This window comes from Salmo salar, unplaced genomic scaffold (genome assembly GCF_905237065.1).
Source record: "Salmo salar unplaced genomic scaffold, Ssal_v3.1, whole genome shotgun sequence".
Lineage (NCBI taxonomy): Eukaryota > Metazoa > Chordata > Actinopteri > Salmoniformes > Salmonidae > Salmo > Salmo salar.
Window position 1 is genome coordinate 70,001 of NW_025550805.1, and position 14,568 is coordinate 84,568.

The 14,568-nt window shown below is 44.8% G+C and overlaps 2 protein-coding genes across 2 annotated transcripts in view; both read right to left on the reverse strand.

The window, feature by feature from the left end:
• The window catches only part of LOC123740021 (vacuolar protein sorting-associated protein 13B-like), a 39,479-nt gene extending 32,526 nt beyond the window's left edge, over positions 1 to 6,953 (reverse strand). Inside the window, exon 1 of the mRNA XM_045713950.1 lies at positions 6,863 to 6,953. The gene's annotated coding sequence lies outside the window, so the exon portion shown is untranslated. The remainder of the gene's footprint in view (positions 1 to 6,862) is intronic.
• A 17-nt stretch (positions 6,954 to 6,970) lies between these two features.
• LOC123724047 (vacuolar protein sorting-associated protein 13B) overlaps positions 6,971 to 14,568 on the reverse strand; it is a 29,501-nt gene continuing 21,903 nt past the window's right edge. The window contains exons 2-4 of the mRNA XM_045713951.1: positions 9,297 to 9,499; positions 7,010 to 7,167; positions 6,971 to 6,977 (exon numbers count right to left, since the gene is read on the reverse strand). Of these exons, the coding sequence (XP_045569907.1) occupies positions 6,971 to 6,977; positions 7,010 to 7,167; positions 9,297 to 9,499 (368 nt within the window). The remainder of the gene's footprint in view (positions 6,978 to 7,009; positions 7,168 to 9,296; positions 9,500 to 14,568) is intronic.

A 14,568-nucleotide genomic window follows, 5' to 3' on the forward strand; every position in this document is an offset into this window, starting at 1 on the left:
GATATGTTGGTCATGGCTGCTGTTTGGAAAACTGTTTATTAGATAAAAAGTCAAGTGCAGAATTGATGTTAGTCTTGGTCCTCAGGGAAACAAACACTGGGCTCCTCGTGACAGAAAATACCTTTTAATTTGTCCTCTGGTCTAGTACTCTGTAGTCGATTAGTGTTTGATCAGCAGCACTGTTCCCTCCGTCCCTCTCTCTCTCTCCCCGTCTCTCTCCCTGTCTCTCTCTCTCCGTCTCTCTCTCTCCGTCTCTCTCTCTGTCTCTCTCCCTCTGCCTCTCTCTCTCTCTCTCCGTCTCTCTCTCTCTCTGTCCGTCTCTCTCTCTGTCTCTCTCTCTCTCCCTCTGCCTCTCTCTCTCTCTCTCCGTCTCTCTCTCTGTCTCTCTCTCTCTCCCTCTGTCTCTCTCTCTCTCTGTCGCTCTCCCTCTCTTTCTCTGTCTCTCTCCGTGTCTGTCTGTCTGTCTGTCTGTCTGTCTGTCTGTCTGTCTCTCTGCTCTGTCTCTCTCTCTGCTCTGTCTCTCTGCTCTGTCTCACTCTGCTCTCTGTCTCCGTCTGTCTGTCTGTCTCTCTCTGTCTCTCCCTCTCTCTGTCTCTCTCTGTCTCTCTCCCTCCCTCTCTCCCTCCCTCTCTCTCCCTCCCTCTCTCTCCCTCTCTCCCTCCCTCTCTCCCTCCCTCTCTCTCTCCGTCTCAGCAGCCCACTTGAAGGTAGACGATATGTTGTTTCCACAGTGTCTCAGCTTGTGTTTCGGTAATGTTATGGATGAAGAGATCTGCCTTCATCGTTCTGTTCTCCTTCATGTCTTGTTTAACCGGCTTCTAGGGAACCTACCAACCCAGCTGCTGCTCGCTACCTCTCCGCCAGCATGGCCTCAGGACGACGGCAGAACCGACTTCCAACTATTATGGGTTCTGTCTATCTGGGCTTGTTTCAGCTTGCAGGGCACAGTGGAACCAATGGAGTCATCCCAAAAAGGTCACACATTCCTGCCCGGCTGGCTACTCCAGGCACGGACAATCAAACAGTCAAAGTAACAAAAGGGATACTACTATTTGAACCCAGGTCTGAGGACTACATCCCCCCCTCTCTCTACCTTCCCCCAGCACCAGCTCCCTGTTTTTACTGCTGGAAGGAAGGAAGGAAGGAAGGAAGGAAGGATGGAAGGAAGGAAGGAAGGAAGGAAGGAAGGAAGCCCTCCTGTAATCCATTAGAGGAACAGCCGTATTAAATGCATTAAAGACCAGAGGAACGATGCAACAAACAAGGACAGGAGAGGCTGACCGACCACAGCTGACAGGATAGATAGCTGATAGGGCGAGGAGAGGGTTTGATCTCTCTCCACCGTGTGTGTGTGTGTGTGTGTGTGTGTGTGTGTGTGTGTGTGTGTGTGTCTCTCTCCCCGGGAGGAAGACAGTGTGCCCAGGGAGGAGAACAAACTGTGTTTTACTGGAAACAGACTGTAATGTCTTCCTCTCTGAGACCACATGCAGAAGCCCTGATTCACTATTTGTTTCAAGTGGGGCTGAAGCGTGTTCGGGTACGCTTTCTATTACCATGTGTTATTACCTGTATCTAATAGATAATAACAGTGTGTTATTACCTGTATCTAATAGATAATAAGTGTTATTACCTGTATGTAATAGATAGTAACAGTGTGTTATTACCTGTATCTAATAGATAGTAACAGTGTGTTATTACCTGTATCTAATAGATAGTAACAGTGTTATTACCTGTATCTAATAGATAGTAACAGTGTTATTACCTGTATCTAATAGATAGTAACAGTGTGTTATTACCTGTATCTAATAGATAGTAACAGTGTTATTACCTGTATGTAATAGATAGTAACAGTGTTATTACCTGAATCTAATAGATAGTAACAGTGTTATTACCTGTATGTAATAGATAGTAACAGTGTTATTACCTGTATCTAATAGATAGTAACAGTGTTATTACCTGTATCTAATAGATAGTAACAGTGTGTTATTACCTGTATCTAATAGATAGTAACAGTGTTATTACCTGTATGTAATAGATAGTAACAGTGTGTTATTACCTGTATCTAATAGATAGTAACAGTGTTATTACCTGTATCTAATAGATAGTAACAGTGTGTTATTACCTGTATCTAATAGATAGTAACAGTGTGTTATTACCTGTATCTAATAGATAATAACAGTGTTATTACCTGTATCTAATAGATAGTAACAGTGTTATTACCTGTATCTAATAGATAGTAACAGTGTTATTACCTGTATCTAATAGATAGTAACAGTGTGTTATTACCTGTATCTAATAGATAGTAACAGTGTTATTACCTGTATCTAATAGATAGTAACAGTGTTATTACCTGTATCTAATAGATAGTAACAGTGTTATTACCTGTATCTAATAGATAGTAACAGTGTTATTACCTGTATCTAATAGATAGTAACAGTGTGTTATTACCTGTATCTAATAGATAGTAACAGTGTTATTACCTGTATCTAATAGATAGTAACAGTGTGTTATTACCTGTATCTAATAGATAGTAACAGTGTTATTACCTGTATCTAATAGATAGTAACAGTGTTATTACCTGTATCTAATAGATAATAACAGTGTTATTACCTGTATCTAATAGATAGTAACAGTGTTATTACCTGTATCTAATAGATAGTAACAGTGTTATTACCTGTATCTAATAGATAGTAACAGTGTTATTACCTGTATCTAATAGATAGTAACAGTGTTATTACCTGTATCTAATAGATAGTAACAGTGTTATTACCTGTATCTAATAGATAGTAACAGTGTGTTATTACCTGTATCTAATAGATAGTAACAGTGTGTTATTACCTGTATCTAATAGATAGTAACAGTGTTATTACCTGTATCTAATAGATAGTAACAGTGTGTTATTACCTGTATCTAATAGATAGTAACAGTGTGTTATTACCTGTATGTAATAGATAATAACAGTGTTATTACCTGTATCTAATAGATAGTAACAGTGTGTTATTACCTGTATCTAATAGATAGTAACAGTGTTATTACCTGTATCTAATAGATAGTAACAGTGTTATTACCTGTATCTAATAGATAGTAACAGTGTTATTACCTGTATCTAATAGATAGTAACAGTGTTATTACCTGTATCTAATAGATAGTAACAGTGTTATTACCTGTATCTAATAGATAGTAACAGTGTTATTACCTGTATCTAATAGATAGTAACAGTGTGTTATTACCTGTATCTAATAGATAGTAACAGTGTGTTATTACCTGTATCTAATAGATAGTAACAGTGTGTTATTACCTGTATCTAATAGATAGTAACAGTGTTATTACCTGTATCTAATAGATAGTAACAGTGTGTTATTACCTGTATCTAATAGATAGTAACAGTGTTATTACCTGTATCTAATAGATAGTAACAGTGTGTTATTACCTGTATCTAATAGATAGTAACAGTGTTATTACCTGTATCTAATAGATAGTAACAGTGTGTTATTACCTGTATCTAATAGATAATAACAGTGTGTTATTACCTGTATCTAATAGATAGTAACAGTGTTATTACCTGTATGTAATAGATAGTAACAGTGTTATTACCTGTATCTAATAGATAGTAACAGTGTGTTATTACCTGTATCTAATAGATAGTAACAGTGTGTTATTACCTGTATCTAATAGATAGTAACAGTGTGTTATTACCTGTATCTAATAGATAGTAACAGTGTTATTACCTGTATCTAATAGATAGTAACAGTGTGTTATTACCTGTATCTAATAGATAGTAACAGTGTTATTACCTGTATCTAATAGATAGTAACAGTGTTATTACCTGTATCTAATAGATAGTAACAGTGTTATTACCTGTATCTAATAGATAGTAACAGTGTTATTACCTGTATCTAATAGATAGTAACAGTGTTATTACCTGTATCTAATAGATAGTAACAGTGTTATTACCTGTATCTAATAGATAGTAACAGTGTGTTATTACCTGTATCTAATAGATAGTAACAGTGTTATTACCTGTATCTAATAGATAGTAACAGTGTTATTACCTGTATCTAATAGATAGTAACAGTGTTATTACCTGTATCTAATAGATAGTAACAGTGTGTTATTACCTGTATCTAATAGATAGTAACAGTGTGTTATTACCTGTATCTAATAGATAGTAACAGTGTGTTATTACCTGTATCTAATAGATAGTAACAGTGTTATTACCTGTATCTAATAGATAGTAACAGTGTGTTATTACCTGTATCTAATAGATAGTAACAGTGTGTTATTACCTGTATCTAATAGATAGTAACAGTGTTATTACCTGTATCTAATAGATAATAACAGTGTTATTACCTGTATCTAATAGATAGTAACATGTGTTATTACCTGTATCTAATAGATAGTAACAGTGTTATTACCTGTATCTAATAGATAGTAACAGTGTTATTACCTGTATCTAATAGATAGTAACAGTGTTATTACCTGTATCTAATAGATAGTAACAGTGTTATTACCTGTATCTAATAGATAGTAACAGTGTGTTATTACCTGTATCTAATAGATAGTAACAGTGTGTTATTACCTGTATCTAATAGATAGTAACAGTGTTATTACCTGTATCTAATAGATAGTAACAGTGTTATTACCTGTATCTAATAGATAGTAACAGTGTGTTATTACCTGTATCTAATAGATAGTAACAGTGTTATTACCTGTATCTAATAGATAATAACAGTGTTATTACCTGTATCTAATAGATAGTAACAGTGTTATTACCTGTATCTAATAGATAATAACAGTGTTATTACCTGTATCTAATAGATAGTAACAGGTGTTATTACCTGTATCTAATAGATAGTAACAGTGTGTTATTACCTGTATCTAATAGATAGTAACAGTGTGTTATTACCTGTATCTAATAGATAGTAACAGTGTTATTACCTGTATGTAATAGATAGTAACAGTGTTATTACCTGTATCTAATAGATAGTAACAGTGTGTTATTACCTGTATCTAATAGATAGTAACAGGTGTTATTACCTGTATCTAATAGATAGTAACAGGTGTTATTACCTGTATCTAATAGATAGTAACAGTGTTATTACCTGTATCTAATAGATAGTAACAGTGTTATTACCTGTATCTAATAGATAGTAACAGTGTGTTATTACCTGTATCTAATAGATAGTAACAGTGTTATTACCTGTATCTAATAGATAGTAACAGTGTGTTATTACCTGTATCTAATAGATAGTAACAGTGTTATTACCTGTATCTAATAGATAGTAACAGTGTTATTACCTGTATCTAATAGATAGTAACAGTGTTATTACCTGTATCTAATAGATAGTAACAGTGTTATTACCTGTATCTAATAGATAGTAACAGTGTTATTACCTGTATCTAATAGATAGTAACATGTGTTATTACCTGTATCTAATAGATAGTAACAGTGTTATTACCTGTATCTAATAGATAGTAACAGTGTTATTACCTGTATCTAATAGATAGTAACAGTGTGTTATTACCTGTATCTAATAGATAGTAACAGTGTTATTACCTGTATCTAATAGATAGTAACAGTGTTATTACCTGTATCTAATAGATAGTAACAGTGTTATTACCTGTATCTAATAGATAGTAACAGTGTTATTACCTGTATCTAATAGATAGTAACAGTGTTATTACCTGTATCTAATAGATAGTAACAGTGTTATTACCTGTATCTAATAGATAGTAACAGTGTTATTACCTGTATCTAATAGATAGTAACAGGTGTTATTACCTGTATCTAATAGATAGTAACAGTGTTATTACCTGTATCTAATAGATAGTAACAGTGTTATTACCTGTATCTAATAGATAGTAACAGTGTTATTACCTGTATCTAATAGATAGTAACAGTGTTATTACCTGTATCTAATAGATAGTAACAGTGTTATTACCTGTATGTAATAGATAGTAACAGTGTTATTACCTGTATCTAATAGATAGTAACAGTGTTATTACCTGTATCTAATAGATAGTAACAGTGTTATTACCTGTATCTAATAGATAGTAACAGTGTTATTACCTGTATCTAATAGATAGTAACAGTGTTATTACCTGTATCTAATAGATAGTAACAGTGTTATTACCTGTATCTAATAGATAGTAACAGTGTTATTACCTGTATCTAATAGATAGTAACAGGTGTTATTACCTGTATCTAATAGATAGTAACAGTGTTATTACCTGTATCTAATAGATAGTAACAGTGTTATTACCTGTATGTAATAGATAGTAACAGTGTTATTACCTGTATGTAATAGATAGTAACAGTGTTATTACCTGTATCTAATAGATAGTAACAGTGTTATTACCTGTATCTAATAGATAGTAACAGTGTTATTACCTGTATCTAATAGATAGTAACAGTGTTATTACCTGTATCTAATAGATAGTAACAGTGTGTTATTACCTGTATCTAATAGATAGTAACAGTGTTATTACCTGTATCTAATAGATAGTAACAGTGTTATTACCTGTATCTAATAGATAATAACAGTGTTATTACCTGTATCTAATAGATAGTAACAGTGTGTTATTACCTGTATCTAATAGATAGTAACAGTGTGTTATTACCTGTATCTAATAGATAGTAACAGTGTGTTATTACCTGTATCTAATAGATAGTAACAGTGTGTTATTACCTGTATCTAATAGATAGTAACAGTGTTATTACCTGTATGTAATAGATAGTAACAGTGTGTTATTACCTGTATGTAATAGATAGTAACAGTGTTATTACCTGTATGTAATAGATAGTAACAGTGTTATTACCTGAGAAACAGGTGAATAGTTAGTAGTGAGGTGTGATGGTTACCTGAGTCCTGTATGTACTGGAACAGCCCGGTGCGGAGGTCGTCGGAGCTGTGTTCTGTCTTCGGGGGGGGGATTTCAGTGGAGGGGGTGACTGGGGGTCAAAGGGGGCTTATCCTCTTCAGCCCCAGCCCCAGACCCAGCCCCAGACCCAGCCCCAGCCCCAGTCCCAGTCCCAGCCCCAGCCCCAGTCCCAGTCCCAGTCCCAGCCCCAGTCCCAGCCCCAGTCCCCTGGTTCCTCTGGAGGGAGGCCTGGAGGTGTTCATACACCAGCCTCAGACAGTTGACATGCTCCTGGCCCCAGAACACCTGCACAGACACAAGGAGAATATTACATGACAGTGGGGTTAAGGATGGGGTTGGTGGTTAAGGATGGGGCTGGGGGTTAAGGATGGGGTTGGGGGTTAAGGATGGGGCTGGGGGTTAAGGATGGGGCTGGGGGTTAAGGATGGGGTTGGGTTCGGGGTTAAGGATGGGGTTGGGGGTTAAGGATGGGGTTGGGGGTTAAGGATGGGGTTTGGGCTAGGGGTTAAGGATGGGGTTGGGGCTGGGGGTTAAGGATGGGGTTGGTTGTTAAGGATGGGGTTGGGGGTCAAGGATGGGGCTGGGGGTTAAGGATGGGGCTGGGGATTAAGGATGGGGTTGGGGCTGGAGGTTAAGGATGGGGTTGGGTTCGGGGTTAAGGATGGGGTTGGGGCTGGGGGTTAAGGATGGGGTTGGGTTTGGGGGTTAAGGATGGGGTTGGTTGTTAAGGATGGGGTTGCTGGTTAAGGATGGGGTTTGGGCTGGGGGTTAAGGAGGGGGTTGGTGGTTAAGGATGGGGTTGGGAGTTAAGGATGGGGTTGGGGTTAAGGATGGGGTTGGGGGTTAAGGATGGGGTTGGGACTGGGGTTAGGGTTGGTGGTGAGGGTTAAGGATGGGGTGGCGTATTGGGCTGGGGATTGGGGATGGGGTGGCGGATTGGGCAGGGGATTGGGCAGGGGATTGGGCATGGGGATTGGGCATGGGGCTGGGGATTGGACTGGGGATTGGGGCTGGGGATCGGGCTGGGGATTGGGGCTGGGGATTGGGGCTGGGGATTGGGGCTGGGGATTGGGCTGGGGATTGGGGCTGGGGATTGGACTAGGGATTGGACTAGGGATTGGGGATGGGGATTGGGGATGGGGATTGGGGATGGGGATTGGGCTGGGGATTGGGGATGGGGATTGGACTAGGGATTGGGGATGGGGTTTGGGCTGGGGATTGGGGATGGGGATTGGACGGGAAGGCAGGAATCTCTGAGTCAAAACCAGTTGACACACAGAACCAGACTGGACTCTACTCCGCTGTGGAGGAGGGTGACTCAATGTAAAAACAGGAAAAAGTGGGGATTTCTCAGGTTTGGAGCTGGAACGGAAGGAATTTGGGTTGGTTTTCTTACAAGACTTCATTAAAACACCACAAACACTCTGTATTTGCAGAAGGAAATGTATGATTATGTATTAAGTGTTGAGTTGTGAGTGATCTTTCTGTTAATGGCACGGAAATAAGTGCATTAGGAAAAACGTAAACAAGTTTCCCCCTGCTGTAATGTGGAATACTTACAGTAACACGCTAACAGTAAAAGTACCAGTCTTCCTTAAAGGGACTTCAGGGTTTATGCAACGTGGACCTGGAACCTTGTAGCTTTAAAAGACCTCTACAAACAACCAGTAGAGGTCAGAGGTCATTAGGGTGATGAATAACCAGTAGAGGTCATTAGGGTGATGAATAACCAGTAGAGGTCATTAGAGTGATGAATAACCAGTAGAGGTCATTAGGGTGATGAATAACCAGTAGAGGTCATTAGGGTGATGAATAACCAGTAGAGGTCATTAGAGTGATGAATAACCAGTAGAGGTCATTAGGGCGATGAATAACCAGTAGAGGTCATTAGGGTGATGAATAACCAGTAGAGGTCATTAGGGTGATGAATAACCAGTAGAGGTCATTAGGGTGATGAATAACCAGTAGAGGTCATTAGGGTGATGAATAACCAGTAGAGGTCATTAGAGTGATGAATAACCAGTAGAGGTCATTAGGGTGATGAATAACCAGTAGAGGTCATTAGGGTGATGAATAACCAGTAGAGGTCATTAGAGTGATGAATAACCAGTAGAGGTCATTAGGGTGATGAATAACCAGTAGAGGTCATTAGGGTGATGAATAACCAGTAGAGGTCATTAGAGGTCATTAGGGTGATGAATGACAGTTTGGGAACATTTTTGGTCTTATCAGATCTCTAACAGAAAGATGGACTAACTTTATGTTACTGAATTAGGGTGAGAATGGCATACGGGGTTACAAAAATCTGGTACATTTCCATAAATTCTGTTCGTTTTCCAGAAAACCTGGTTGGAAGATTCCCGGAATCAGGAAGGAATGAGCAGGAAATCAGAATTGTGGGTGTTCCCGCTCACCTGCAGTAGGCCTCCCTTCAGGTCCAGCAGTAGTTTCGGGATCCCAGTCTCAGGTCCAGGACTGCTGCTGTGCCTACACCACCTGGCCTCTAGGGCGGCGCTACAGGAGAAAGGCCCCAGCAGCAGACGGCTCCGATCCTTCAGGCCCGTCCTCACCAGGACATCCTGCAGCTCCAACAGCACTGAGACTGACTGGACCGGGTCTACAAGGAGCACAGAGAGACATACAGTATAAACCATCAGAAAAGGGTTTATGAAACGTGGAGCTTTAAAGACCTCTACAAATAACCAGTAGAGGTCATTAGGGTGATGAATAACCAGTAGAGGTCATTAGGGTGATGAATAACCAGTAGAGGTCATTAGGGTGATGAATAACCAGTAGAGGTCATTAGGGTGATGAATAACCAGTAGAGGTCAGAGGTCATTAGGGTGATGAATAACCAGTAGAGGTCATTAGAGTGATGAATAACCAGTAGTCATTAGGGTGATGAATAACCAGTAGAGGTCATTAGGGTGATGAATAACCAGTAGAGGTCATTAGGGTGATGAATAACCAGTAGAGGTCAGAGGTCATTAGGGTGATGAATAACCAGTAGAGGTCATTAGAGTGATGAATAACCAGTAGTCATTAGGGTGATGAATAACCAGTAGAGGTCATTAGGGTGATGAATAACCAGTAGAGGTCATTAGGGTGATGAATAACCAGTAGAGGTCATTAGGGTGATGAATAACCAGTAGAGGTCAGAGGTCATTAGGGTGATGAATAACCAGTAGAGGTCATTAGAGTGATGAATAACCAGTAGAGGTCATTAGGGTGATGAATAACCAGTAGAGGTCATTAGGGTGATGAATAACCAGTAGAGATCATTAGGGTGATGAATAACCAGTAGTCATTAGGGTTCCGCTGTGCCATAAATCCATGTTTGAATGAAGCTGTTTACAACAACAACAAAAATACGCAAATATGGATTCACAGGAAAGTGGAACATTTAGTAAAAAACGTAGTGCAGAGACATTCAGAATGGGATTCTGATGTAAAATGAGTTGGTTTGGAGTCATTTTTAACATGCCTCAGACAGGTTTTCATAATGCATTGTAGTTAACAGAAAGTGTAATTAGGGTCATTTTCTGTTATGAAACAAGATATTGAAAAGAAAAAAATAAACGTTTTTTGGAGGATCAACTACAATCACCGAAAGAGTGAAAATAAGTCTACATGTAAAAAATTGGTGAGCTTCCCCTTTAAGGCTAAACAAAGAGCAAGGGAGAAAGAGGACATCCTTGTCTTGTACCTCTCCAATATCACTACACCCAAATATTACAGTTGAACTTGATCAGAAGCAGATGAGCTAGCCATTGGTTCCTACAGTGAAATGTGAGAGCCAGACAGACACTTGGTCAGACAAACACTGGTAAACAAGGACAGTTCTGGCTCAGTCCATCTCCTTCCAGTCTTGACAGAGTGACTGACCTCAGCTACGACCTCGGTCAGGACCCAAGCTCGATGAACTCATAAATCTTCCATAACCCCTGGTCTCCACCACTCGCTGACATGGACGTGCGTCTCTGCTCTGGTCCGTCAGTCAACAGAACACTTGGATGCTGTCCTCTGTATGAGTCATCTGTCCTGAGAACCAACTCTTTAATGGACCTTTAAACTGCTGCCTGCCTGCCTGCCTGGGAACCCAGAGAACCCAGAATTAACTGCTTTGTTGTTCCACCACTTGTTTTGCTCCCGCTGTTTACAATAACCAAGACCTCCGTCTTGTTTCATTCTGTCTGTGCTCCGGCCTTGTGCTGAGAGACAAGGCTGGGGGGGGGGACTGAGAGACAAGGCTGGGGGGGGTACTGAGAGACAAGGCTGGGGGGGTACTGAGAGACAAGGCAGGGGGGGTACTGAGAGACAAGGCTGGGGGGGTACTGAGAGACAAGGCTGGGGGGTACTGAGAGACAAGGCTGGGGGGTACTGAGAGACAAGGCTGGGGGGTACTGAGACAAGGCTGGGGGGGACTGAGAGACAAGGCTGGGGGTACTGAGAGACAAGGCTGGGGGGGACTGAGAGACAAGGCTGGGGGGTACTGAGACAAGGCTGGGGGGTACTGAGAGACAAGGCTGGGGGGGTACTGAGAGACAAGGCTGGGGGGTACTGAGACAAGGCTGGGGGGTACTGAGAGACAAGGCTGGGGGGTACTGAGACAAGGCTGGGGGGACTGAGAGACAAGGCTGGGGGGGTACTGAGACAAGGCTGGGGGGACTGAGAGACAAGGCTGGGGGGGACTGAGAGACAAGGCTGGGGGGGACTGAGAGACAAGGCTGGGGGGGACTGAGAGACAAGGCTGGGGGGGTACTGAGAGACAAGGCTGGGGGGTACTGAGAGACAAGGCTGGGGGGTACTGAGAGACAAGGCTGGGGGGGTACTGAGACAAGGCTGGGGGGGTACTGAGAGACAAGGCTGGGGGGGTACTGAGAGACAAGGCTGGGGGGTACTGAGAGACAAGGCTGGGGGGGTACTGAGAGACAAGGCTGGGGGGGTACTGAGACAAGGCTGGGGGGTACTGAGACAAGGCTGGGGGGGGTACTGAGAGACAAGGCTGGGGGGTACTGAGAGACAAGGCTGGGGGGGTACTGAGAGACAAGGCTGGGGGGGGACTGAGAGACAAGGCTGGGGGGGTACTGAGAGACAAGGCTGGGGGGACTGAGAGACAAGGCTGGGAGGGGACTGAGAGACAAGGCTGGGGGGTACTGAGAGACAAGGCTGGGGGGGGTACTGAGAGACAAGGCTGGGGGGGTACTGAGAGACAAGGCTGGGGGGGTACTGAGACAAGGCTGGGGGGTACTGAGACAAGGCTGGGGGGGGTACTGAGAGACAAGGCTGGGGGGTACTGAGAGACAAGGCTGGGGGGTACTGAGAGACAAGGCTGGGGGGTACTGAGAGACAAGGCTGGGGGGGACTGAGAGACAAGGCTGGGGGGGTACTGAGACAAGGCTGGGGGGGTACTGAGACAAGGCTGGGGGGGTACTGAGAGATAAGGCTGGGGGGTACTGAGAGACAAGGCTGGGGGGGACTGAGAGACAAGGCTGGGGGGGTACTGAGAGACAAGGCTGGGGGTTATGAGAGACAAGGCTGGGGGGGTACTGAGAGACAAGGCTGGGGGGTACTGAGACAAGGCTGGGGGGGTACTGAGACAAGGCTGGGGGGGTACTGAGAGACAAGGCTGGGGGGTACTGAGAGACAAGGCTGGGGGGGTACTGAGAGACAAGGCTGGGGGGGACTGAGAGACAAGGCTGGGGTGGGTACTGAGACAAGGCTGGGGGGGTACTGGGAGACAAGGCTGGGGGGGACTGAGAGACAAGGCTGGGGGGGTACTGAGACAAGGCTGGGGGGGACTGAGAGACAAGGCTGGGGGGGTACTGAGACAAGGCTGGGGGGGTACTGAGAGACAAGGCTGGGGGGGTACTGAGAGACAAGGCTGGGGGGGTACTGAGAGACAAGGCAAGGGGGTACTGAGAGACAAGGCTGGGGGGGTACTGAGAGACAAGGCTGGGGGGGGTACTGAGAGACAAGGCTGGGGGGTACTGAGAGACAAGGCTGGGGGGTACTGAGACAAGGCTGGGGGGACTGAGAGACAAGGCTGGGGGGTACTGAGAGACAAGGCTGGGGGGGACTGAGAGACAAGGCTGGGGGGGTACTGAGACAAGGCTGGGGGGGTACTGAGACAAGGCTGGGGGGTACTGAGAGACAAGGCTGGGGGGGTACTGAGAGACAAGGCTGGGGGGTACTGAGACAAGGCTGGGGGGGTACTGAGAGACAAGGCTGGGGGGTACTGAGACAAGGCTGGGGGGGACTGAGAGACAAGGCTGGGGGGTACTGAGACAAGGCTGGGGGGGACTGAGAGACAAGGCTGGGGGGGACTGAGAGACAAGGCTGGGGGGGACTGAGAGACAAGGCTGGGGGGGACTGAGAGACAAGGCTGGGGGGGTACTGAGAGACAAGGCTGGGGGGGGTACTGAGAGACAAGGCTGGGGGGGTACTGAGAGACAAGGCTGGGGGGGTACTGAGACAAGGCTGGGGGGGTACTGAGAGACAAGGCTGGGGGGGTACTGAGAGACAAGGCTGGGGGGTACTGAGAGACAAGGCTGGGGGGGTACTGAGAGACAAGGCTGGGGGGGTACTGAGACAAGGCTGGGGGGGTACTGAGACAAGGCTGGGGGGGTACTGAGAGACAAGGCTGGGGGGTACTGAGAGACAAGGCTGGGGGGTACTGAGAGACAAGGCTGGGGGGGTACTGAGAGACAAGGCTGGGGGGACTGAGAGACAAGGCTGGGGGGTACTGAGAGACAAGGCTGGGGGGACTGAGAGACAAGGCTGGGAGGGGACTGAGAGACAAGGCTGGGGGGTACTGAGAGACAAGGCTGGGGGGGGTACTGAGAGACAAGGCTGGGGGGGTACTGAGAGACAAGGCTGGGGGGTACTGAGACAAGGCTGGGGGGGTACTGAGAGACAAGGCTGGGGGGGGTACTGAGAGACAAGGCTGGGGGGTACTGAGAGACAAGGCTGGGGGGGTACTGAGAGACAAGGCTGGGGGGGACTGAGAGACAAGGCTGGGGGGGACTGGAGACAAGGCTGGGGGGGTACTGAGACAAGGCTGGGGGGTACTGAGAGACAAGGCTGGGGGGTACTGAGAGATAAGGCTGGGGGGTACTGAGAGACAAGGCTGGGGGGGACTGAGAGACAAGGCTGGGGGGGTACTGAGAGACAAGGCTGGGGGGTTATGAGAGACAAGGCTGGGGGGGTACTGAGAGACAAGGCTGGGGGGGTACTGAGACAAGGCTGGGGGGTACTGAGACAAGGCTGGGGGGTACTGAGAGACAAGGCTGGGGGGTACTGAGAGACAAGGCTGGGGGGGTACTGAGAGACAAGGCTGGGGGGACTGAGAGACAAGGCTGGGGTGGGTACTGAGACAAGGCTGGGGGGTACTGGGAGACAAGGCTGGGGGGACTGAGAGACAAGGCTGGGGGGGTACTGAGACAAGGCTGGGGGGGACTGAGAGACAAGGCTGGGGGGGTACTGAGACAAGGCTGGGGGGGGTACTGAGACAAGGCTGGGGGTACTGAGACAAGGCTGGGGGGTACTGAGAGACAAGGCTGGGGGGTACTGAGAGACAAGGCTGGGGGGTACTGAGACAAGGCTGGGGGGGGTACTGAGACAAGGCTGGGGGTACTGAGACAAGGCTGGGGGGTACTGAGAGACAAGGCTGGGGGGTACTGAGAG